The following is a 27,194-nucleotide window of genomic DNA, read 5'->3' on the forward strand; positions in this document are numbered from 1 at the left end:
TAGCGACTAGGTGGAGCAGAGTCCATGAAAAGATCACTCATGATCTTATTGAATAGTGGAGTCCTGTTGGTCTCCTCCTGCTTCTATTTCTTGTATTCTTATTATGTTCTAGGATCTAGAAAGTGCTGTTTGAGAATATTGTGGAGGCAGGGTCAATAAAGGCAGTCAGGAATTTAAAAGGTGAAGGCTTAGGGGGACTAAGCTATGGAAGAGCTTGGAGAACCCACACAGACAGGACGACTCGAATGGACTTCTATCCCGCAACCATCCTGTGGATCGAGTTTGCTAAGTTACAATTGCAAAGTGCGCAGCAATTGGGTCAAGGATATAACGTGCCTGCCAGAAACAGGGAGGAGATTTGGAAAATGAACGAGACATGCTCTTTCCCCAAGCAATGGCTGCTGTCAATACGCATGTCGAAGAAATAACATGCATGATTGGATTTGGGAGCTAATCGACTGAACGTGAATGAGCTAATGGGCGATTTGGTTGAGGGAGGGTGGGGGAATCACGTGTGTCAGAGGGACCTGGTTGGACTCCACCCCACAATGCGCAGAAGATGCAGCAGAAACAATAGGCCAGGCAAGCTGCATTTGCAACACTGGCTGCAGCGCCGCATGGGTGAGTACAAAGTGAATGCCTCTCTTTCTGTCCCGCCTTTTAAACAATTAAGACGTGGTTATATCCAACGACAATCAAAACAAAACGGTGCAATTTAACTGGGAGAGAGAGAGAGAGAAAAAAAAGCTGTATATTTAAAAAATACTAAGCCCGGAAGGAATTCGGAGCAACTTTAACTGGAGCTGAAACTCACAATTGAGTCACTTTCCTGAAGAATGCAACAGCGCACTCTGTAAACACGGTGTAGCAGTTACATGTCCTGGTGTCAAAAACCGATCTCCGTGTTAAGTCTGGGTATAGATTGGGACTGAATCCTGCATTTGACTTTCCCCCCCCCCCCCCCCCCCGATGCCGTGCTGTGGCTGAGCGGGGTACGAGTGGACACCACCCGGTGGGCACGGCTAGGACCTGCTGGATGGAAACCCGGCCTCGATGGCCGCGTTCCCCTGCAGCCTCCTCGGTGTTTTCACCGGGTCAGGAGGCGACGAACTGCTTCCTATCCGGAGTCTTTGAACAACTGAACCCCAAACCGAACTTTTGCTCGAACTTGACTGGCTATGTCCACCTGGCCTCGGCGCTGGACTCCCATCCTTATTATCCCCACCTTGCTTCCTTTCCCTCCCTGTAAACCGGCCTGTTTGGCCATTTACCCAGTAGTATGTGACTTTGCTTTGTTTGCAACTGTCTCACGAGCATTTTATGATGTTTGAAAGCATAGGCTTCCTTTGGTCAAGCCCGTCAATTTCTAACATGAGACCTTGCTCTTGTCCAATGCTTTTCTTGCAACTGTTAGCCCTTTGTGTATCCGTGTCCCAGGTTCCAGTCACCCCCTACCCCTCCCGGGAATACACCCTGTTGCTGTCTGGCCCTCTGGATCCCAACCCTCGGCTGTGCAATGTTTCTCGAAATTTCTCTGACTTCCTGAAATGGTTGCTGTCCACTTGGATATGGGAATGAGGAGCAGCAGCAGGTCCCCTAGCCTGTTGACTCTGCATGTGGAGTGCAGTGTCGCAGCCCCGGGTTTGATTGACAGCTGTCACGACAGGAGACAGTCTGATTGACAGGTGTCATTGCCCAACCCTCCCAGGCCGATTGACAAAGGGCGTGAACAAGTGGGCGGGGCCCTGATGACGCCAGGCGGTGATTGACAGGGCGGCCGCGCAGGTGCGCTTGCGCAGTGAGGTTGATCCGGTCACCGAGCGCTGACTGGGCCTGGGCCTGCTATCTCGGCGGAGCCTGGGGAGGGGGCCGCCGTCACCAGGTAATCGGGGCCTCACCGTGTTACCGCCCGAGCCTGACTCGGAGCGGGCAGCGGCGACAGCGAGGAATGGCGCCGAGGGTGCGCGCAAACACTCCGGACACGGCCCTGGACATAACGGCCAGCCCGCGGCTCAGAGCCCCCCCTCCCCCCCCCCCTCCCCCTCCCCCTCCCCCTCCCTCCCCCCCTCCCCCTCCCCCTCCCCCCCTCCCCCTCCCTCCCCCCCTCCCCCTCCCTCCCCCCCCTCCCCCTTCCCCTCCCTCCCCCCCCTTCCCCCCCTCCCTCCCCCCCTTCCCCCCCTCCCCTCCCCCCCTTCCCCCCCCCCCTCCCCCCCCCCCCCCCCCTTCCCCTCCCTCCCCCCCCTCCCCCTTCCCCTCCCTCCCCCCCCTTCCCCTTCCCCTCCCTCCCCCCCCTTCCCCTCCCTCCCCCCCCTTCCCCTCCCTCCCCCCCTCCCCCTCCCCCCCCTCCCCCCCTCCCCCTCCCCCTCCCCCCCTCCCCCTCCCCCTTCCCCTCCCCCCCTCCCCCTTCCCCTCCCCCCCCTTCCCCCTCCCCCTCCCCCCCCTCCCCCCCCCCCCTCCCCCTCCCCCTTCCCCTCCCCCCTCCCCCTTCCCCTCCCCCCCTCCCCCTTCCCCTCCCCCCCTCCCCCTTCCCCTCCCCCCCCCCCCCTTCCCCTCCCCCCTCCCCCTCCCCCCTCCCTCCCCCCTCCCCCCTCCCTCCCCCCCTTCCCTTCCCTCCCCCCCCTTCCCTTCCCCCCCTTCCCTTCCCCCCCTTCCCTTCCCCTCCCCTTCCCCTCCCTCCCCTTACCCCCTTTCCCCCCCCTTTCCTCCCTCCCCTCCCCTCCCCTCCCTCCCCTTCCCCCCTCCTCCCCCCTCCCCCTCCCCTTCCCCCCCCTTCCCCCCCCCCTCCCCCCCTCCCTCCCTCCGCCTCCCCCCTCCCTCCCTCCGCCTCCCCCCTCCCTCCCTCCGCCTCCCCCCTCCCTCCCTCCGCCTCCCCCCTCCCTCCCTCCGCCTCCCCCCTCCCTCCCTCCGCCTCCCCCCTCCCTCCCTCCGCCTTCCTCTCTCCCCCGTCCCCTCCCTCCCTCCCCTCCCCGCCCTCCCCCCCCCCCCTCCCCTCCCTCCCTCCCCTCCCCTCACACCCTCCCTCCCCTCACACCCTTCCCTCCCCTCACTCCCTCCCTCCCCTCCCTCCCCTCCCCTCCCCTCCCCTCCCCTCCCCTCCCCTCCCCTCCCCTCCCCTCCCTTCCCCTCCCTCCCCTCCCTCCCTCCCCTCCCCTCCCTCCCTCCCCTCCCCTCCCTCCCTCCCTCCCCCCCCCCCCCCCCCCCCCCCCCCCCCCCCCCCTCCCTCCCCTCCCCCCCCTCCCTCCCTCCCCCCCCTCCCTCCCCTCCCCCCCCTCCCCCCCCTCCCCTCCCTCCCCTCCCTCCCCTCCCTCCCCTCCCTCCCCTCCCTCCCCTCCCCCCCTCCCTCCCCCCCTCCCTCCCTCCCCCCCTCCCTCCCTCCCCCCCTCCCTCCCCCCCGTTCCTCCCCCCCCCCCGTTCCTCCCCCCCCCCGTTCCTCCCCCCCCGTTCCTCCCCCCCCGTTCCTCCCCCCCCGTTCCTCCCCCCCCGTTCCTTCCCCCCCCGTTCCTCCCCCTCCCTCCCGCCCTCCCCCCCGTTCCTCCCCCTCCCTCCCGCCCTCCCCCCCGTTCCTCCCCCCCGTTCCTCCCCCCCGTTCCTCCCCCCCGTTCCTCCCCCCCGTTCCTCCCCCCCGTTCCTCCCCCCCGTTCCTCCCCCCCGTTCCTCCCCCCCGTTCCTCCCCCCCGTTCCTCCCCCCCGTTCCTCCCCCCCGTTCCTCCCCCCCGTTCCTCCCCCCCGTTCCTCCCTCTCCCCCCTCCCTCTCCCCCCTCCCCCTCCCCCCGTTCCTCCCCCCCCGTTCCTCCCCCCCCGTTCCTCCCCCCCCGTTCCTCCCCCCCCGTTCCTCCCCCCCCGTTCCTCCCCCCCCCGTTCCTCTCCTCCCCCCTCCCCCTCCCTCTCCCCCCGTTCCTCCCCCTCCCCCTCTCCCTCTCCCCCCCGTTCCTCCCCCTCTCCCTCTCCCCCCCTCCCTCCCCCCCTCCCCCCTCCCTCCCCCCCCCCTCCCTCCCTCCCTCCCTTCCCCCTCCCCCCGTTCCTCCCCCTCCCCCTCTCCCTCCCCCCCCCCGTTCCTCCCCCCCTCCCTCCCCCCCCGTTCCTCCCCCTCCCCCTCCCCCTCCCCCCGTTCCTCCCCCTCCCCCTCTCCCTCTCCCCCGTTCCTCCCCTCCCCCTCCCCCCGTTCCTCCCCCTCCCCCCTCCCCCTCCCCCCGTTCCTCCCCCTCCCCCTCTCCCTCTCCCCCGTTCCTCCCCCTCCCCCTCCCCCCGTTCCTCCCCCTCCCCCCTCCCCCTCCCCCCGTTCCTCCCCCTCCCCCCTCCCTCTCCCCCCGTTCCTCCCTCTCCCCCCGTTCCTCCCCCTCCCCCCTCCCTCTCCCCCGTTCCTCCCCCTCCCCCCTCCCTCTCCCCCCGTTCCTCCCCCTCCCCCCTCCCTCTCCCCCCGTTCCTCCCTCTCCCCCCGTTCCTCCCCCTCCCCCTCCCTCTCCCCCCGTTCCTCCCCCTCCCCCCCTCCCTCTCCCCCCCGTTCCTCCCCCGTTCCTCTCCCCCCGTTCCTCCCCCTCCCCCCCTCCCCCCGTTCCTCCCCCCCCGTTCCTCCCCCCTCCCCCCGTTCCTCCCCCCCCGTTCCTCCCCCCCTCCCCCCGTTCCTCCCCCCCGTTCCTCCCCCCCTCCCCCCGTTCCTCCCCCCCCCCCCCTCCCCCGTTCCTCCCCCCCGTTCCTCCCCCCCTCCCCCCGTTCCTCCCCCTCCCCCTCTCCCTCTCCCCCCCGTTCCTCCCCCTCTCCCCCTCCCCCCTCCCCCTCCCCCCTCCCCTCCCCCCTCCCCCTCCCCCCTCCCCCCGTTCCTCCCCCTCCCCCCTCCCCCCCCCCCCTCCCTCTCCCCCCGTTCCTCCCCCTCCCCCCCCCTCCCCCCGTTCCTCCCCCCCCGTTCCTCCCCCTCCCCCCCCCCCCCCCCGTTCCTCCCCCTCCCCCCCCTCTCCCCCCGTTCCTCCCCCCCCGTTCCTCCCCCCTCCCCCCCCCCCTCCCCCCGTTCCTCCCCCTCCCCCCCCCTCTCCCCCGTTCCTCCCCCCCCCCGTTCCTCCCCCCCCCGTTCCTCCCCCTCCCCCTCTCCCTCTCCCCCCGTTCCTCCCCCTCCCCCTCTCCCTCTCCCCCCGTTCCTCCCTCCCCCCGTTCCTCCCCCCTCCCCCTCTCCCTCACCCCCCGTCCACCTGTCCCGCTCCGCCTCTGCCCCCGCCCGTCCACCTGTCACCCCCGCCCCTCTACCTCTTCCCACCACCCCCAAACGTGGAATAATTGTCGTTGTTTGGATTGGATTATTTGCTTGGATTTTTTATGTTCGCTGCTGCTCTAAGCTGAATTGTTTTGGCTATATATTACTGCTCTCTACTATAGTACATTTTGTCAATTTTGGAGAGTATCTACAATTAATTTTTCCCTTTTCATGCTCTTAGGAACTAGCTACGCTGTCCGTGTTTTAATTCTAAAGAGAAGCCCATCCTTCATCCTATCAACACCAAGTTGCCTACAAGACGTGTAGGTTGTGTACAGTTTGGCTCTTTCTGCTTTGTGGAGAACCTCCAGCTAACAATCACCTGACACTCGCACGTTTCTTCCCAGGTGGCTGCATCCACGGGAGCTATGAACCAAAACCAGCTGGATCCTCAGCCCCAGGTGACCCATATCCCAAAGCCCTCTGGCAGCCTTGCCAGCGCTGACGAACAAATTCATTCCTCTGTTGCCTCTCCTGGAAGTCGTTCAGCTGCTGGCCCTTCCCCCATCAGTGGATCGGGGTTGACGCAGGGTGTATCCAGCCCTGGCACCTACATCCAGATTCCAATAAATGCTGAGGTTCGCTGGATATCCACGTTCTCATTGCCTACTGCAGTTCAACATAAGATCTTTGGAGGAGCGAACAACCTGCCCAAGGGTGGGGAGAGCAGCAAACCCACCACGGCCATTTATATTTACCCGGTCAACCCAGTGAAGGTGACTGAGGCGAATCGCCTCTTGCCTTTGGCACCTAAACCGTTACCACTGACCCAGGGGGCTGGTGGGTTGAATGTTCCAGCTAAGGAAACACCTACTGCCTCACCGGTGACCAAGGCAACCAGCAAAGAATCTTCAGGAAGACAGGACACCAAGGCGAGCAGAGTGGGTAAGGCATGTGCTTCCACTCCCACACCCGTTTCTGTAAAGTTTTGTGACAATCTGGCCTCTCAGGTGCTGAAGACATTCGTGAGGCAGCAAGCAAAGGGCGCCAGCGTGGATAGCTTGATGAAGGCTTACTGCAATAGCCCACTGGAAACCAAGTTTGGGAGTTCATTCAAGGATAATGCACTGCTCCTCTTTGATGGACAGCTATACTTCCTAGCCCAGAAAGGGATTGAGATTCCCACTGGTGCTGAAAAAGGACGGCAACAAGGAAGGAAATCAAGATCACGTGACAGAAAGGCGGTCCATGCTGACGGAGAGAGGCTGGCAAAGACGATTGATGCCAGTCGTAACTTGCTTCATACTTCAAGCACCAGACAGGATGGTGATTTGCCTGAGAAGAGCCATGAATGTGACACAAAAGGAAAAGAAAAGCGAGTAAAGAGAAATAAATGTTCAAATAATTCTCGTGGGATTAACGTGGCTGACCACAGCACAAGTACACATCCGGTTGAGAATGGGTCGAATTTGGGACAAGAGGTGAAAAGTTTTGAAAAGAAGTATCTGACATGTATACACTTGTACAGATGGGTGCTGTGGGACCATCCAGCCAATGATCAGAATTGAGCTTTTTGTTCTAATGGGTGCCTGTTGTTGTAATGGGTGGTGAGATTGTTTAGCGATTCCTGTTCTTATCAGGTTATCAGTGCTATTAGTAACCTTGGATAAACAACCATTATTCACTATAGGATATTGCATTCCAATATAATTCATTTGTGGGCAGTGGGTGTTAAGATGACTCATAAGACAAGGATCTAAAGCTGCTTTAATAGGTGCTTTTTTGATTCGCACTGTAATTATTATTGATTGGCTTAAAGGCACATTGAATTACTGCTTCACTGCCTATATTCTTGCGTCACCTATGGGTAAAAGCATCAAATGTGCAGTATCGGTTGAAAAATAATCTTTTCAAAAGCCATTGTTCAGTATTAATAAGTCTGGAGTGCCATCTGCTGGCAATTTCAGTCTGGACTTAGAATAAACGAGAACTGAGCAGAACATTCAGTCTCTGCAATGCCCTGCCTGCAACAGTAGTAAACTCGCCAACCTTTATGGGCATTTAAATAGTCATTCCATAAACATGGATGAAAATGGAATAGTGTAGGTTAGATGGGCTTCAGATTGGTTTCACAGGTCAGCTCAACATTGAGGGCTGAAGGGCCTATACTGCGCTGCAATGTTCTAGGTTAAATGTATGGCTTGGAAATTGTACTGCTGTGTTGTGATCATTAGCTGATGTGTGAGAGTCGACAAGCCCAATGCTCAGATGATGTGGAGGCTTTCAGTGCATTTGCATCAATTAGCTACTGACTCTGTCAGTGTTGAAGAGCCTCAGAAAAGCGTGCTTTTCATTCAGTACCAAGCTGATTTTCACAGCTGGAGCACAGATGGTTTTTCAGCTATATTCCTGATCTTTTTTTAAAAAAGTCTGGAATTTTGTCTTCCACTCCCAACTAGTACTTCCCTGTATTTACACTTGTGTGCCCATTCACCTTATTGACGTCCTTTCATAATACTAGGACCCCATGCACATTACATATCATAAATGACTATTTGATACATCGTTAAGTATGTTATGTGAAGCCTCTGGATTGTTCCATGTGTGAAGCTCCAAGACAATTATTTCCAATATAACACATTTACTTCTTGTCTGGTGTATAAATTTCCTTCTGTTTTTGTGTTTTGCCTCGTAGTCTTGAATGTTGAATCTTACTGGAATGCTTTCTGGGAGTCCATGTAATCACGTTCATAGACACCCACCACCTTAATTAGAGATTCCAGTGAGCTTGCCATGACAGATCTATCACTAACCAGTTTAAACACTCCCTTTCTAAATAATGGAATTATATTCAAATTTGCACTTGGAAGAAAACTTTGTCAGATTATAACATCTATAGTTTTTCCACTTCTTTAAAACTTAAAAGTGAAAGCTATCAGGTCATGAAAGTTTGCCCATCTTTAGATTATAATTTTTGAAGCCCTTTATGCTACTGTTGATTTTAATGGATTTAAGTCCTAAATGGAATATTAATTTCCCTGGAATGTCCTGTTGCTCTTGTATGATTAACAGACACTAATTGTTCAGAAAGACTGTGTGCTAACTTATTTTAACTTGTAGTATTAGCCCCATCTATTTTTCAACGGCTGCATTATTCTTGACTACTATTTCTTTGTTTCCCCCTCCCCCACTCATATAATCATAAAACACTAGTTACCCTTTAACGCAGTTCCTTCCCTCTGTCTTTGTCTTCCCTTGCTTCTAGTTACATATCTTTAATTCCCTGGATCTGCACTATTTTGTGTACTTTGCGATGCTCTGTCCTTTTATACCTTTTAGTTATGGTCTTTTTTAATTTGGCAAGTTAAGCTCTTGCCCTTTCGCGGTATATACTGGTTTTGTATTAAACCTGAAATTATTTTTCATCACCTCCTGCAATTTAGCTATAGGTTTCTTCCATTACTATTTTCTGTCAGTTTGTCTGCAAATACCTCTATTTCAACCTGTTGAAATGTCAACTGTTGGTGTCTGAATTATAATGTTAAGTGATGACTGATTTGAAAAGTATAACTAAATAATAACTGATTCTAAAGTAAGTCCAGCTGGTTGCTGATTAAAGTGGTTTACATGGTTAACCTGGACTTTTGTAAAGCTTTTGCTAACGTTCTGTATGGTAGACTAATCAATAAAGTTAGATCACATAGGATTCCGGGTGAGCTTGCCAATTGGACTTAAAATTGGCTTTAAGTTAAGAGAGGGTGGTGGGGGGTTATTTTTCGGACTGGAGGTCCTTGACCAGTGGTGTTTCACGGATTGGTTCTGAGTCCAATTTTGTTTATCATTTATATAAATGATTTGGATGAGAGAATCAGTGTGGTTAGTAAGTTTGCAGTTGACACCAAAATTGGTGATTTTATGGACAGTGGAGAAGGTTCTCAAGAGTATGAAAAATCTTGATCAGTTGATTTTGATTTGATTTAATCTCATGTGTACCTAAGTACAGTGAAAAGCTTTGTTTGCATGCAATACATAGAGATTAGGGTGAAAAAACATGAACAGAATGAAGCATAACAGGTTACACCATACAGGAGGTGTGCAAAGCAGGATCAACATTAGCAAGATCAATGTTATTTGAAGTTGGAGAGTTCAGTCGTCAATCTAATGGCAGGGAAAAAGCTGTCCTTGAACCTATTGATGTGTGTGTTCCAAATTCTGTATCTTCTGCGTGTCGGAAGAGTTAGTAGGAGAGAGCATTACGAGGGTGGGAAGGATCCATATTGTTATTCCCCTAACCTCATTCTCATTAATTTTGGTTTCTCTTTTCCTTGTTACATATTTAAACAAGTTTTTGCTGTCCACCTGGACATTGCTTGCAAGTTTAGCTTCATAGTTTATTTTTGCTTTCTTTATTTTTTTGGTCATATTTTGCTTTTTTTACTAAACTGTCTGGTGTACTGATAATCTTTACCACGTATGATTTTTTTTCAATTTAATGCTATTCTTGACCTCCCTGCTGAGCCGTGCTTAGGTAATCCCCTTTCTAGAATCCTCCTTTTTCACTGGGATATTTTTGTTGCGAACAGTGAATTACTTTCTTAAACTTTATCCATTGTTCCTTAACCATTTTTGCTGCTGATCTTTCTCTGTCCACTTCAGCTAGCTCTGCTGTCATTCTTTTGTAATTATCCTTATTCAAGTTTGCCACAGGTGTTTCCAACCCAACTTTCCTTCCCTCAAACTGAATGTTACATTCTAGCCTGTTATGCTCACTTTTCTGGGGCATCTTTACACTGAGATTATTTATTAAGCTAGCCTAATTACATTTTGCCAGATCCAAAATAGCCTGATCCCTGGTTAGATCCACCTAGGAAACTAAATGAATTCTTCCTTAAGGCTAGACCTGTCAAATCTGACTTTGCCAATCTGCATGAAGATTAGTCACCTGTGATATCCTGCCTATTTTTTTTACATGTCTTCATTATCTCCTGATTTATTCTGTCCACAAATATAGCTGCTGTTACAGAGCTTATCTGACTACTCAAGTGTTTTCCCCTTTTTCAATGTTATGCCGCCTCTTATATGAATTCTGATCCAAATTCATTTCCTCCTTTTGTAATTATTCCATCCTGTACTAAACAGGCTAGCTCACTGACTTGTTCTCCCTGCCTGCCCTTTTGAAAAATCAATATCCCTGAATATTCAGTTCCCAGCTTTGATCTCCTCGTAACCACGTCTGTAAGAGCTGTAAGATCATATCTATTAATCCATATATGTACCATTATTTATTTTGTTGCAAATGCTAATACCCTTGAAGTGAAAAGCCATTAATTTTACAGTTTCACTCTTCCAACCTCCTGCCCCAACTCCCCCATCTTTTGTTTTTGTATGTTTGTTCATTCTGTATCATCTTGTGTCACTCTGTGTATTGTTATCCACATACCTGTCCTGTAATGATGCACCATTCTTTTGATTTGTAAGCTTCTGTTGTTCCTCTCCAGACCCCAAACTCCCCTCAATTAATTTAAGATCTCTCTGCAGCCCTTGCTATTTGATTAATCAGGACACTGATGTCCTTTCTTGGTCTACACGTGAATGCACGCTCGCTGGTTGACTCTTAACTGCACTCTGAAAAGACGTTAGCAAGAATCTCAATTCAAGGGGAAATCCGGAAACAGCAATAAATACTAGCCTTGCCAATGACACCCAAATCTCATTAAAGAATAAAGAATGATACCGGTGCTCATTCAAAGCTATTTAGAAAAAAATGCAGCTCAGCCACTTAATATTTTGGGCACCTGTAAAACTACACTGGTTAGGTTGCATTGTGTTCTCATTCTTTTCTTTTGGACCAGTGTATGAGTAATTGGATCAACAAACTGCTGAATTCATAGCCTGAAAATAGTTTGTTACACTTCAGAATTTCTGTCTGCCCATGAACTTTATGTACCTGAGTATGCAGTGATTCTTTTCCTCCCTCCATCGCCATTTATTATAACGAGTGAATTGGCTGTTTCCCTGTATAATTTGACACGTCTTCATGAATGCAGGGAAATATATTTCTTAGTTTGCTAAAATGACTGTTTTTGATGGTTATTGAGACATTTTGGGGCAGTTGTATATTTTGTAATGTTTTCTAACTCAATTCTTTGACTAAACTTCTTGCCTCTTGTTTTCACAGGTTATAAAATTATCAAATCTCCTTTCAGGAAAATGTGCTCACAACCCTTGGTTTTCTAAGGACAGAGACTTGTTGTTAAAAGCAGGAATCCATTCTGATGTCAGAGTTTGCCTTGACAGACTATCTTGTGCTGATCTTACTAAAATTTCAGGATGTCGGTTGGAAAGTTGCATGAAATACATTACAAAATTCTCTAAGAAGTCTGATCCTATGGATTTGAAACAGTGTGCAGAACAATCATTGGCGCCTGGTCCAGCAAAACTAGAGGAATGTCCAGAGCTTATCAGAGAGCATTATCCAACAGAATTCAGAGAGTGTCCAAAGCTTTTTAAGGAGTCTGCCCAGGCAGATTTAGGAGGAGGTCTGGATGCATTGAGGGTGCCTGATGTGATAGCATCCCAAGAATGTCCGGTTCTGTGCAAAGAACTTCCATTGGAAGAATATGCAGCCGTGTCTGGAGCATTTAGCCCACCAAAACTGGAGAAGTGCCCAGCAATCTTGAAGCCTGGTTCACTAACATTGGAAGAATGTCACAATTATTCCAAAACATGTGTCACAATAGGATTAGAAGGTGTTGATTCTAACATCATACCAAGCACAGTGGAATTTGGAGAACATTCAGACCCTGCTGTGAGTTCGAGTTCAGCAGATTTGATGGACCCTCTTTCTGAATCTGAAGAGGGAGACCATAGTAAACGCCAAAGAAAGAGGAAAGAGGTATTTATTTTTACTGAGAATATGGTGATCTGTTTAATATTCAGTAGTGTGGGAAAGTTGAGAGAGATGAAACTGAAATTAGAGAAGGTGAGAGCATATCAGGCCATATTTCATTGCGGAAAGTTTGCAAGGATTTGGGGGCTTAGTGTTTGTTGTTCATTGTATAGCAGTGGTAATATCCTCTTAATGCCGATGATTCACCATTCGATCAGAATGGAAAGGAAGGGAATTGATAGTATTCTAAGTGAATGGATTGGTAAGTAATTCTGCCATCAGGATTGGAGTACTTGTGACTTTGTTTGGATCCAGAAAGATTCAAAGGAAAATGATATTCAGAACATTGGCCAGAATGTTCCTTTTTTTTAAATTTAGTGTGGTGATACTTCGGAATGAGTGAGCAATCGCCTGACCCACAGAGAGCGCCTACTGAGTAAGGTGTCAATCAGACACTGAAGTTGTCACCTGGTGGCCTTCTTGGTCAGTTCCTTCCTCGGTACTGACATCTCACTGTGCCTGAAGGTGCAAGCCAATCAGAGACTGCAGTGACTGAGAAGGGCAGCATAACTTAAGGTTGAGGCTGCTGGTTGCACAGCAATGCTGAGGACCGGAACGATGGGAAGGGATGTGACATATTTTAGGAGTGGGATTAGAGAAACCAGGGCTGTGGGGTGACTTGCAGTGAGGATTGGGGTATGTGAGCACCCCCAACCTGGCAAGCAGGCTGTGTCATTTTACAAGAGAGGCTGCCAATTTTCTTGATAGCCAGAAACAAGGTTAATTGGGCTAGTGATAGGATGAGGCTCTTGAGTTGTCACTAATTGACCACTTAAAAACTTTAATTGGTGACTGTCAACAATGAGTCTTTTATCCCAGATCATCAATCCTTACAAAATAAATCTTTATAGTGTCAGCCCACCTAATTATTTGCCCTTCTGACCAATTCAAGGGTTGGGGTGGGGTGTACCCAAGTCTGTAACAAAATTATAGAAGTATTCCAAGGGCACACGCTGGACAAAGGTTCTGTGCTGCGTGCTTTTCACATACGGTTAACTGGTCCCTGAGAGGTTTATTGCGTAGAGTAACAATTTTAACTCTGAATCTTGTGTGGTGAATCGAGCATGGGTTGAGTCTCCTCAAGGTGAAGGTAGGTACATGCCCCACTTTGATTACTTTGTCAGAGACCCTTCTTGGACAGGACTGTGGTAAAATGAATTGCTCTCTTTCTGTACTCTTGTTTTTGTAGTGGGAAAGCATTATCCAGTTAAATCCTGACACCTTGTTTTGGTGCTAATTTTAGAATCTGAATAAACAAGCAAAACCTTCCCCTTTGGAATTCCCACATGTAAATATTGGGTAGTCAAGCAAACCATCCCAACTGATGACCTACTACCTATGAAAGTGGAAAATAAATTAGATTCCCTACAGTGTGGAAACAGGCCCTTCGGCCCAACAAGCCCATTCCGAACCTCCGGAGTAACCCACCCAGACCCATTTCCCCTACATTTACCCCAACTAATGCATCTAACCTGCACACTACGGGCAATTTAGCATAGCCAATTCACCTAACCAGCACATCTTTTTCGGATTGTGGGAGGAAACCGGAGCATCAGGACGAAACCCACGCGAACACAGGGAGAATGTGCAAACTTCACACACAGTCGCCCAAGGTGGGAATTGAATCTGGGTCCCTGGTGCTTTGAGGCAGCAGTGCTAATGACTGAGCCACCATGCTGCAAATATATTTGCATTAATGTAATAATGATATCAAAAACATTCTAGATAGGCTGGATTTTTATTCCCCTTTGTAACTCGAAGAAAGAGTCACTACTGCTGGTCAATGTAAGGTGTCCATGATGAAATTTTATGGGAATATTCCAATAGAAGATAAAGATTTTCCCTGTGCCTTGAATGTTGCTCTTGGCTGTCTTAGTTTCATTTCCCATGTTGCAACTTTCTCATGGTAATTACCTCAGCAAGTGTCTGGTTTTATGATGATTATTGTTTAGTCAAGAGCGTGTTTGCTGCTGCTGTGTCTGTAGAGAGACACTGGCCACCCATTAATCACTGCCCGTGATGTCACTCACTGCCAGCACTGCAACAGTGAGCTGCCTGCATGAAGGAACAAAAGCAATGAAATAGGGTTTTTTTGGATGTTTAAAATAATTTCAAATTCTGGATTGTGGCTTGCTCGCTCTCTACCCCTCGTTACCTTCTTCCCACTCACCACCATGCTGCTTCTCTCTTCACCATCTTCAGGAGAGAAACTGGGAGTGGAATAACTAGGGTAATAGCAAGCAGGGTGGCAAGGGTTCTTTGGGCATTAGTGGAATGGTGCATATACATATATTTAATGATGTCAGCAGTGCAGATTTCTTTTGCTAGTGTAGTGGCAGAGGAGATATCTTTTGTTGCAAAATGGCAGTACTTGCCCCTGCCCCTGCAGCTGTCCGTATACCTACAATGTCATTGCTGGCACTGCAGCGGTGAGGTGTCTGCATTATGTAAAATAGCTGATCTGCTGATTTTTAAATAAACAGGCTATGATGGCATGTGGAGTGTAGCTAATGAAGAAAAATCATGGGTTATTATAATATTCATCAACATTCAATTAAATGCATGTAGCTATCTGTCGAGATTGGGGTGGCGCTGGAAAAGCGCAGCAGGCCAGGCAGCATCTGAGGAGCAGGAAAATCGACATTTCTGGCAAAAGCCCTTCAGGAAGGGCTGATTTTTGCCCGAAATGTCTATTTTCCTGCTCCTCGGATGCTGCCTGACCACCTGTGCTTTTCCAGCGCCACTCTGATCTCCAGCACCTGCAGCACCCACTTCTGCATATAGCTATCTGTCTAGATCCATCAATAAATTCTATCCTTTATTTCCCTGTTCAGTATATGATTCTCCCTCTGTGACTAGCTTGTTTTCTTTATCAAGTTAACTTTTACTTTTGATTTTGCTGTTATGCTTCTGTTGGGCTCCTCCTATGATCAGATGGTTACATATTGGAGAGAAGCACAAATTATAATCTTCAATGTCCTTTCATGCCTGGCTTCGCCACTTGGGTGTGTGACGTAGGTATCAGTGCCAAAGATGAGTCAATACCTATGCTGGTTTATTTACTTTTTAATACATCTATTTTGCCCTTGGAATGAACGATCGAAAATGTGTTTGCATGTATAATATTTTCTTGAGCTTGTTGTCGTCTTCTGTGCAAAAAGGAGCTAATGTAGGATCAATTGAAAGCCCAAGCATGAAGCCAAGTTTTCATTGGAAACTGCTTACTCTGAAGTTGACTTTTTTTAGATAGAATCCCTACACCGGGTTCTTTAATATGCTACTTCGTGGATTGGAGCAGTTAGTAAAGGTGGAGCGATGATTGGTTTCACTCAAAATCCCTTACTTACACTTCTCTTTGATTCATTGAAGGCTGTTTGGTCAACAGGGTGAAAATAAGGGAAAACTGCAAATGACTTACAGCTCACCTGGAGCAAACTGTGCTGGTACTTTGTATTTGTCTTCTTTTGGGGGTACTTATAATGTAACTGCTAGTGAGAGACATGCTGTAGATTCAGTTAGCAACTCCCTAGTTTACACTGCATGGAACTGTCCTGTTTCTGCTGTGTATAAGTTTTCCAGGTCTGAATTTCACAGTTGCAACACAAAAATGTCCCTTTTGACAGGTTAAGGGATATCTTACAAGGAAGGGAGATCGGTTTAGTGAGGAAATTGCAGAGATTAAGACATTGGCAGCTGAAAGCTGCACTATCAATGGTGGAATGATGAAAATTGGGGCTGCCCAAGAGGGCAGAATTGGATGAGACCTGATACTTCAGAATGTTGAGAGCAGGAAGAGATTTTGGAAATGGGTCTCTCTCAGGTCACTCGGAGTGTACTCCTTTTAGAAAAGCACCAACTTGTTCAATCTCTTCAGTCCTGGTATCATCTTTGTAAATCTATTTTGCACCAAAATAATACCTCTATACACTTGGTAAAATATAAGGTTCAGTGTGTGTTACAAAAGTGCAATCTGACTAAAAATCTGTAGTACTTAGATTTTAATTCCCTGTGGAAAATAATGGGCTCCAGTGCTTTGGTTCATAGCTTTATTAACCTTCTTTTGTAGTTTGTGTGTCTATATGTCTCTAGAATCCTTTGATCCTCTATTAACTTTAAGAACTTAAGAAATAGGAGCATGTAGGCCATTCAGACCTTCAAGCTCTATCATCGATTCAGTGTAATCATTCCGAATAATCTACTTCCCTGCATGGTCCCTCAATGTTTTTAATATCTGGAAACCTACCAAACTCTTTTATTAGGAGTTTGTTCGTGACTGAGCTGCTACAGCTGTCTTGGGATAGAGAATTCCAAAGATTCATCACTCTGAGTAAGAGGAATCCCTTTTATTTCCAACCTCTTTATGGTCCACAAATTAGGAGCAGATATGGAAGTCTCAGCCCTCCAGCCTGCTCTGCTATTCAGTAAGATTGTGGCTAACCTTAACCTTACTCCACATTCCTGCCTCACCATGATAACCCCTCATCCTCTTATCAAGAATGTTTTTACTTTTTACCTTTTTGAATGTCCAGAGACTCTGCTATCACTACCTTTTGAGGAAGAGAGTTTCAAAGACTTGTCACCCTCTGAGAAAAGAATTTTGCCTGACACACTCAAAATAGCAAGTCCTTGTCTTTAAACAATGTCACCTCGTTATAGATTCACAAGAATGAACATCCTTTTTATATTTGCCGTCTCCCTTCAGATTTCATATTTTTTAATCAAGTCACCTTTTATTACATTCACTGGAACTTAGAAAGATATCACCAATGCCCTCTATACTGCCTGTGTGGGGTTTGCACATTCTCCCCGTGTCTGTGTGGATTTCCTCCGGGTGCTCCGGTTTCCTCCCAGAGTCCAAAAATGTGCAGGTTAGGTGAATGGGCCATGCTAAATTGCCTGTAGTATTACGTGTTGGGGAATGGGTTTGAGTGGGTTGCTCTTCAGAGGGTTGGTGTGGACTTGTTGGGTTGAAGGGCCTGTTTCCACACTGTAAGTAATCTAATCTAAATAAAGTAGAACTTGCTTACCTTTGTGTTCAATTCCTCTGTGGTAAATGACAAGCTTTTTGATTTCTTAGCTACTTGCTGTACCTGCATACTAATCTTTTGTAATTGAGGACACCCAGATTCCTCCGCATCTCAGAATTCTGCAATTTGTTCATTTACGTGACATGCTTTTTTATTCTTCCTGCTGAAATGGATAATTCCACATTTTTCCCACGTGCTCCCATTTGCTCCTAGATAGGTTAATAGATTGGACAACTATTTATAATGCTTTGTAGCCGCCTTATATCCTCTTCACATCTCACTTTCCTACCTATCATGGTGACATCAGCAATTTTAGCAACTATACTTTCAGTCCCTTCATCCAAATCATTTATACAATTTGTAGAAATCTGAGCCCAAACCACAGTGTCCAATTTAACTGAAATGCGCTGACACGTGTATATTGAATGTAATTTACCAATTTTATGACCATTCTGTAGGTGTATCAATGTTTTTTTAATTGCCATCTTTTTTAGGAAAAAGTAAATGCCCTAATACAGCGATGTTTGCAGTTCCAATCCCCATGTCCAAAATCATTAGTAGAAAAGCAGTAATAGTGGTCCAAATTCCTATTCTTGTGGTACAGCACTTCCTCCTCTTTGCTAGTTTCTGAAGTTAACCTTCATCTTTGCTCTACTTTGTTTTATACTTTGTTCCTCTATCCATTCTGTTACCTGTTCCCTGATTCCACAATTGCAAATTCAACTCGAGCAATGTTGGATTTTGTGCTGCTGTGCTCATTTGGGGAAAAAAAGATGGTAAAGCATCCATTCTCAATAGTTTAGTGCATGCTGCACCAATCTATCCTGTCAACACTCTCATTTAAAGTCTCTTAGCTACAGGCCAATACCTTCACTGCCACTGTATAAAGGGATCACCATATAAATTGCATATAATGTGCATTTGACTTCCTTTTGGTTTGCTACAGAGGTAGAAAAATTGACAGATCATTCTATCTGAAGGGGTGGTGATGCACTTTGGAAGGAGTGGGGTGCATAAGAAAAGCTTCTGAGAAGAGGTTGCTCCCAGTCATGGAGGATAACATTGCAGTTCCTCTTGGGATGTAGAAGTGGTGTAGCAGCACCAAAAATGGGAAGCTATTTGAAGGTGAAAGCCTCCCAACAAAAAGGCCTTATAAACCTCCTGTCTTCAGAAAGCGCTTATCTACCACTCAACCTGGAGCAGTGTCTGCAAGCAGTTGAGTTTCAAAAAGGAAGTGGTTGTAGAATTGCATAATTTCCTTGAACTGAAACTGCAACTACAGAGCAGGATCATCTCTGTGCTGCTGCTAGATCCTTGAGGGCCTTGATTTCTACATCAACTAATGCTTCTAGGCAGGAAATGGTGACGTTGCCAAGAGGCCACTGAAGCCCTGTGCACAAGACGTAGGTACTTTTGTGTTTTCTGCATAGGCAATGGAGGAGACATGAGGATTCCAAATAATGAACTTTCTAATGCTGAACATGTCTGTGGATGCTGCCTCTCATTTGGGAAATATACTTCAATCTCAAGGCTGCATTCCTTGAAAGTGCAGTTGATGTGCGACTGAAGTCAGTTTGTCATGATGATGAATACCTTCTGATTTGGCAATAGTCATGATGCTTTCATCTTACACTAGTGTGTCATTTCACCGTATCTGAACCACCGTGTTGAACTCGTTGGTGGCTCCTTTTAATCGATGATTACCCACATTGTGGTTTATGATTCTGCTCTGACACCCAGCCATAGGTGGACATAACTTTTTTGTGGTGAAGCAGAACATTGGCATCCTGAAACAACTAGTTTTGTTGTCTGGATAGTGGGAGAGTCTTGCAGTATGTGCTGTAGAGTAATTTTGCACTTCATAGTGGTCTGCTGCGTCCTGTATGACCTGAAAATTACTGGAGGAGGGAGGGACAGTTTATCCAGCCACCATTTGTGCCCTTTTACTGCACTGTAGTTACCCTGAAAAGGTATTCCTAGATCACAGTTGCACACTTGTTTGCAACCCATTATTGCAGACCGTTAGTGTTCACTTGACGAAAATCCTCATCTAACATTATCAGCAGCACTTTATTAATAATACAAACAGTACTCCACTGGAAGACTGAATTAGCTAAGTACCCACGGCTAATTGGATCCAAAATTGGCTTAGTGACAAGAAGCAGAGTCTTGTGGTTGAAAGTTGTTTTTGTGACTGGAAGTCTGTCTACTCTGAGGATGCAGAGGAGGGTCTACCACGATGTAGTCTGGGCTGGCGTGCTCTGTGAAGAGAGACTAGATTGGCTGGGCCTGCTTTCCTTTGAGCAGAGAAGGCTGACGTGGGAGTCTTGATTGAGGTGCACAAAGTTCTGTATGGCAAACACTGGGTAGCTAGGGAGAAACGTGTCCTGTTAGGAGAGGGGTTTAATAACCAGGGGCACAATTGAGATAAGGCGAAGCTGGTTTAGACAGGATTTGCGGAATCTTTTTACTCAGAGGGTGGTGAGTATTTGGAATCCACTGCATAAAAGGGTGGTAGAGATGGGAATCCTCAAGACATTTAAATTATTAAATGAGCACTTGAAATGTCATTGCTCCAAGGCTATGGGCCAAGTGCTGGAAAATGGGATTAGAGTAGATAGATGTTTAAAGACTGGTGTATACAGTAGCCCGAAGAGCGCTTTTCCCTGCTGTAAAACTCTGACTCTGGTACTTTGGAGAATCGTGGATGCTTTTGCACAAAACCTTGAGCAGATCCTTCGAGTTCTGCCATAAAATTGCCCCATTTCTGTCTGGGCAAGAATGGCGTTAATTGGGGCATAATATTGTCATCCTGAGAGAGCAGCAGCTACCATTGCCCTGTTGGAGGACAGATTGCTTTACTGATCTGTGGCTGTGCAAGCCCTTCTGACACCTTGTATCTGCAGGCATGTTGGCAACAGTCGAAAGCTGAATGCCAGTTCTGATATTGGGTGACCTTTAGTTTTGCTGAAATGGAAACTGGGGCTCGACCATCAGTCACTGCATCAGTTAGATCTGTAAATGTGCTCCTGCAGTTGGCTGCTGTTTCTCTTTTGGAAAGGTGGGCTGTAAGTCCAGTACAAAGTCATTGCCAAGTTGGAACCAGGCACCTCCATGACCTTGTGACAACAGGCTTTCTGATAGGTCTCCAGTAGGCCAAGTTAAAAAAATCTTGATCTAACTATGCTACAGCCGAAATTGTCTGCAACTTTGCCCTGTGGGGAAACCTGCTGTGGGTAGTCCATATCTGGTGACTCGCCCATGCTTTAATGTGATACATGAAGGTACATCAATCTTGGAGCTGGAAGCTACAGGTGTAAGATGCTGTGACAGTGAAATACAGGAACAGATGTAGGTCATTTGGCCCATCAAACTTGTTCCACCATTCAATTATATCAAGGCTGAGCAGCTACCTTACTTTTCTGTACTATCTCCATAACACTCAATGTCATTTAGCTCCAGAAACCTATCAATTAATGTTTTGAGCATGTTCAATGATTGAGCTTCCATGGCTGTCTTGCATGGAGAGTTCCATGGATTCACAATCTTCTAAGTAAAGAACTTCCTCATAATTTGTCTTAAATGCCCCATATCTTATCCTCCGATTATATCCCTGGGGAAATAGCTTGTTTACCTTCGCCTCGTAGGAATTTTGTAAGTTTGAATGAGATCACCTCTCATTCTTTGAAACTAAGAATCTAGATCCAGTTTCCTCATCTCATAAGATGATCCAGCCATTCTCTGGGATTAATCTGGTTAATTAACTTCTGTTGTACTCCCTCTATAGCAAATATATCCTTCCTTAGATAAGGAGACCAGTGCTCCAGGTGAAATCTCACCAAGGCTGTGAACCTTTACTCGTATATTCAAATCCCTTCTGATGAAAGTCAACATACCATTTAACTTTTCATATACTTGTTCCATTTGCTTGCTCACTTTGTGATCATTGAACTAGGGCACTCCTGGTCCGTTTGGACACCTGGACTTGCCAAATTGTCATCATTTAAGGCCTGCTTTTTACTCTGAGCAGTGCTATTCTGACCCTTTAATCTCGGGCACTACTGGTTGGCCAGGCAGGACATCTTGTGTGTCTGAAAATATAAATGGAGGGAGGAGGACTGTATGGAAAGTAAGAGGTGCAGAGTTACACCACTTGCACTTTGTAGTTCATACTAGATTGTGGAATGAAATGGGATTGAGAAGATACAAAATGCCAGAAAGTTCTTCTCTTCCTGGAGCACTTCGCACTGCTTCAGTGGATTCATCGACACCAGTAGTCATGAGCACTATCTACGCTAGGAAATGAGGTCCTGCAGCCTTACATGTCTTCTACTGGTTCCTTGCTGGCCCCAGTTGTCATATGCTGCCTTATTCCTGCAAGTGTAGCAAACAGTTCGGATATATTGCATTGTGCTGGACAATATAGCTGTTATATAGAGGAATGTAGAATCTGAAGTTGTATGTGGTTGTTAGGCTTTTAAAAATAATACACATTTAAAATGAGCTTTTATGTATCAATCCTGATTATACTTAAGTGTTGGGAAGTCTAATGAATATAATACTTACTCCTTTGGGGTCAGATGATGTGGTGTTGAGGCTGGTTGTCTGCTTCTAAAGCATTTACAAAGCATGTTTAAAGAGCTTCTTGCTGAACGGCGACCTATTTCTCTTCTCTGTTCCACCTCCTGCACTAATATCTTCAATGCTGAGAACCTGGGACCCTCTTTCTGGTTTGTTTGTGTTGAGAGTCTCTGTCAACCATTTCCAACATCTGCAGCAGTAAAAATGCACCTTCTTTCAGAAGTTGAAGCAAACTTTAATTGGGGCTGGCCTCCCGCAGACATCAGCTTCCTGTTCTGAGTGCAGTCACTCAGCAGTGTGTTCAGCCCTTGGGCTTTGTCACAATCATGGAGATGAATTCGCAGCACCGTTTATATATGTTAACTCGTTCAGAGGGGAGGTTATCTCTCACTGCCTGACAATGTGGCCTATTCCAATTTAGCACTGTATAGGATTGTTTATTCACAGGTGTGGTCATCAATTGTACGTTCCTAATTGTCTTAGATAAAAGTGGTGGTGAGTTATAGTACTGAACCACGACAGCTCGTTTGGTGTAGTGATTTGGAAGCTATATTACTGTTCTGTTAGTATCACTGGGTCAAAACTCTTTCTACCACCACTTGGTGTCTCAACACCCTGAGAAAGCAGCTCACTAAACATTTCTCAATGTCAGTTAGGGATAAATGCTGGCCTATGAATGAAGCAAAAAACATTAGCAAACGTCCCCACTTGCAACATTTTGGAGAGAAAGTCTTTTGAAATCTCCAATGTTCCAGATTTTTTCATTGCTATTGCTGGATCAGGCTGCACAACATGTCCTATCACATGGAAAGACAGACCCACCAGAGTTGCTGACAATGATGTGCTGTTAGAAAAGTGTGGCCTTCAGTGTCACTAACATTGACTATAAGCCCCACATGGTGTCCTGGTATCAGATCAATCATTTGTGAGGAAACCTCTTAGTAGTTGTCAGTTACTGCCTTTCTTTGGTTGATTAGATTACTTAGTGTGGAAACAGGCCCTTCGGCCCAACAAGTCCACACCGACCCGCCGAAGTGCAACCCACCCATACCCCTACACTTACCCCCTACCTAACACTACGGGCAATTTAGCATGGCCAATTCACCTGACCCGCACATTTTTGGACTGTGGGAGGAAACCGGAGCACCCGGAGGAAACCCACGCAGACACGGGGAGAATGTGCAACCTCCACACAGACAGTCGCCTTTGACGGGAATTGAACCCAGGTCTCTGGCACTGTGAGACAGCAGTACTAACCACTGTGCCACTGTGCCGCTCACTGGTTGGTGAAGCCAGTACTCCTGTGTTTGAATACCACTGGAACAAGTCCAAAGATCGTGAGGGCAAGTCCTCGGCAGAGTGGGAGGGGTAGCTAAAATGTTCGGAGATGTTCCCTGAAGCACTCTGGGGAGACTGGACACCTTCTCACAATGTAAAGGACACTGCATCGGGAGCAACGGATGCAATAAATGATGTGTGGAAGTGCAGGTGAAACTTTGGATGTGGAAGGCTGCTTTGGATCCCTGGATGGAGGTGAGGGGGAGGTGTGGGAGCAGGCTTTGCAATTCCTGTGGTGCCAGGAGGGGAGGCTGGGTTGTTGGGGTCGTGGACCTGACCAGGTAGTCATAGAGGAAACGGTCTTTGTGGAAAGTGGATAGGGGTGGGGAGGGAACTATATCCCTGGGGGTGAGGTCTGTTTGTAGGTGGTGGAAATGTCGGTGGATGATGCGCTTTCTGCAGAGGTTGGTGGGTGTGTTCTGTCTTAGTTGCGGTTGGAGGGGTGGGGTTTGAGTGCGGAGGTGTAGAACGTGGATGAGAAGAGTTTGAGGGCAGCTTCAGTCGCATGGGAAGGGAAATTACAGTCTTTAATGAAAGAGGCCATCTGGTGTGTTCTTGGTGGAACCAGTCTTCCTGGGGGCAGAAGCGGAGGAATTGGGAATACGAAAATTACACCCATGTTTGAGATTGCGCTCGTAAGTATCAGTGGTCATTGTACCCTGAAGGTTGCTTCACGGGTGGATAGAGTGGTCAAGAAGGCATATAGTATGCTTGTCTTCATCGGACAGGGTATTGAGTATAAGAGCTGGCAAGTCATGTTAAAATTTTACGAGGCATTGGTTCAGCTGCATTTAGAATACTGTGTGCAGTTCTGGGCACCACATTACCAAAAGGCTTTGGAGAGGGTGCAGAGAAGGTTTGAGGATTTTGCCTGGTATGGAAGGTGCAAGCTAGGAAGAGAGGTTGAGTAGGTTAGGTTTATTTTCACTAGAAAAAAGGAGATTGAAGGGTATAGACAAGGTGGATAGAGACTAGCTTTTTCCCCAGGGTGAAGGATTCAAAATGAGAGGTCATGCTTTCGAAGTGAGAGGTGGAAAGTTTAAGGGGGATACACATGGTAAGTATTTCACACAGACGTTGGTGAGCATTTGGAATACATTGCCAGCAGAGGTGGTAGAGGCAGGCACTGTATCTTCATTTAAGATGCATCTGGCCAGATGCATGAGTAGGTGGGGAGCAGAGGGATACAGATGGCTAGGAATTGACCGACAGGTTTAGACAGTACGTTTGGATCGGCTCAGACTTCGAGGGCTGAAGGGCCTGTTCCTGGGCTGTAAATTTTCTTTGTTCTTGTTCTTTGTTTACAAGTTAGATGGTTGTAAATTGGGAACCCCTTGTATTTCTGAAAAAAAGAGACCTGCTGTCAAAGGTTTTCATCTTTGATTCATCAGGACAAAATTGCAAGAATACCTAATCTCAAAGGAAATGACAATTTACACTTGAAGTGCCATAATGTTCAAGACTAATAGGCCAAGTGCTAGAAAGTGAGACTAATGTAGATTTAGTTTTTTGATGGGCTGAAGTGCTACTGTTGTACTATATGATTCTGTAACTTTCAGGATGATGTTGCTGATTGGACTGTGATTGATAGAAACTTTGCCACAGAGACTTCACCAGTGAGCATTTAAAAGCAAAATACTGTGGCTGCTGGAAGTCTGAAACAATTTGGAAGAATGCTGGAAATAGTCAGTATCTGGGGCGAGAGAAACTGATTTAATGTTTCATGTGACGTGATTTCTTAGGTTCAACCTACCAACGTGAAACATTAACTCTGTTTCTTGCCCCAGTATTCTGTGTTTGTTCCAGGGAACAGTTAACTAGAGACTTCCAGCCTTGAGGTGATTCTAGACCCTCCTAGCCTCCAGGTGAAGCCTGACATGGTCTGGAGTCAAGGTCCTAGAGACGCTAGGTCCCAATGTGGACGGGGTTGGACGGACTGTTATTCTGAAGAACTTGTTTCTTAATTTTACTTATTTATTCCATGGTCTGTAATGCTAACTTTATTTTTCTAATTTATTTTTCCCTATGGATTTGTACTTCAGACTCTGTATCTTGGTACGTTTTGCCTAAGATGAAACCATAAGTGGTGACTTGTGCACTATTCACTACTCATTTGAGTACGTGACAATAAAACAAATTCTAAATTCTAAGAACAACTGTCAAGTTTTTTTTGAATTCAAATGTTCTCACATTATGCTTTGTTCAACTGGAACAGTTTGGGGGTTGGCCTTTTCCTGACAATTCTAACTAATTTAGATATTTCTGAATCAGCCTGTTCAGAGGTAGGGACATTACTCTTGTGCTACAAGAATCCGTCCCTGTCGACTCATCTGGGTTAAATTTAAGCAGCGTCCACTTGCTAGGACCCTCTTTCCCTGTGGGGTAATAATTGTTGTTCCCCATGCTGTAAGTTAAAGGGGTGGAAGAGTGAGGGGAACAGCAGGGAGTGAAGACTGAGGGAGGGAGGCAGGAGTTATGAGTGTGGGGATTTGCAAAAGGTCACAAATGGAAGAGATGAGGTGGTAAGGTAAGCTGCTAAATAAGCTCATTACTCAAATGGCTCTTGGTGCATGTACAGTTGGTATGCTAAAATGGAAACAGTTAAGTGTGCTTTACATTGGGTAGATCTGCATTGAGAGTTCTTATAGTTTGATTCATTTTTGGTTTAGTTTGTGGAGTTAAGTTAATGTCAGTTGAACAGATTCTCCTGTGAAGGCAGATTCTTTGCATTGAGTTTTTTTAAGTGGTCAGAAACCAAATTTTATTAAAATCATAAATTAAGCCTCAAAGTTTCACTTTAAGGACTGTAAGTTGGGCAGGGAGATCACATTAGCTCTTTCCATATACTGTCCTATTCTACATTTACATGATTAGAAAAGTAATTACTTCACTTTTCTGCCTAGGTTGAAAAGCCTGGGTGCCCAGGCTTGGATTGGATCGATCAGTCTGTAACTGCCAAGAGGAGAAAACAGCCTGAAGTAGATCTTGGTCCTGAAACCTCTGCTGATTCTGAAATGGAGTCCAGTAGGGGCCTTGACATAGGAAACCTGGAGAAGGTCCACAATGGAAATTCCCCTCCAACATCGCCGAGCTGTCTTGAAGTTTCATCAGCACTTGAGCTGAACAGTCTGGTTACCAACGAAGGAAGGACATCCTCACCCTTTCATAAATCACATCCTACTGAGTGTGAAAACACTGCCGATCTTTCAAATCCACTGGAGGTAGATGAAACGATCAGAGATGAAAAAATAAACCGTCTCAAAGAAATGCTGAAGGAGAAACAGGCAGCACTAGATCAGATGAGGAAGAAAATCTCACTTTCAGATACTGCCTCATATTCAACTTTGGAGTCTTGTAGACTGTAGTTGCTGGAATAAACTGTATACTACATATTAAACAGTGTGTTAAACATAAGCTTTGTGGAAAATTAATGACCGCTTCCTCAGGAGTACTGTAAGTTTGATATTTCACACGGGAAAGTAGTGACCATGTGTACCTGTATATTTAAAATCAATAGTTGAGTAGTCACTATTTTAAAATAAAAGAATTTCTACTTTTTTTTGTAATTCCAGGATCTTGATTTGTATTTTGCTATGTGTATATATAGAATATTAGGTGTTTGAGATATTACTTCCACTGTCCAAAACCATGTTTTTTTTTCTTATTGTTCATCAAGTCAGTGCTCCTGAAATACATCTGTTGTGTTGAATAAAGATTAGCGTGGACAAGAATGCAGTTTCATCTCAAATTCTAGAAATTGGGAAGTTTGTAAGTGGATTTTTGTCTTAGCTTTTGATAAAAATCACTAAGCACCAAGAGGTTAGAGATAAATCAAATGTTTAATTCCAGCTTTTTAAGAAACTAGTTGTGATTGTTGGCTGCAATTTTGTTCTATCTTCATTACAGGTATCCTGCAAGTTTGCCTTTGGTTTCATATGTCACTTAACCCCAGAGGACTATTTAGTCAAAAGGAGCCCTTGTTATTTGCACAATATAATCAGCAAAGGCTTGTATAAGGAGCTGTGCTGCTGAAGGATGAGGATTATACAGCTCTGTACTCAACTTAGTGTTGCTTCAATTGGAAAATTACGAAGTGACAAAACTATTGTTCACAACT

General features: G+C 46.9%; 1 protein-coding gene across 2 annotated transcripts; it reads left to right on the forward strand.

The window, feature by feature from the left end:
- Positions 1-561: 561 nt before the first annotated feature.
- LOC132828246 (uncharacterized) lies at positions 562-26,634 on the forward strand. 2 transcript variants are annotated; one of them, XM_060845212.1, is made up of 4 exons: positions 562-621; positions 5,424-6,663; positions 11,361-12,077; positions 25,981-26,634. In XM_060845212.1, exons 2-4 carry the CDS (start codon positions 5,611-5,613, stop codon positions 26,440-26,442), a joined length of 2,232 nt encoding a protein of 743 aa, XP_060701195.1. In that variant the 5' UTR covers positions 562-621; positions 5,424-5,610; the 3' UTR covers positions 26,443-26,634. The 2 variants fall into 2 exon arrangements, with proteins under 2 accessions (XP_060701195.1, XP_060701194.1); XM_060845211.1 differs by lacking the exon at positions 562-621 and adding an exon at positions 1,797-1,882.
- The last annotated feature ends 560 nt before the right edge of the window (positions 26,635-27,194 follow it).

Source organism: Hemiscyllium ocellatum, chromosome 26 (assembly GCF_020745735.1).
Source record: "Hemiscyllium ocellatum isolate sHemOce1 chromosome 26, sHemOce1.pat.X.cur, whole genome shotgun sequence".
NCBI lineage: Eukaryota > Metazoa > Chordata > Chondrichthyes > Orectolobiformes > Hemiscylliidae > Hemiscyllium > Hemiscyllium ocellatum.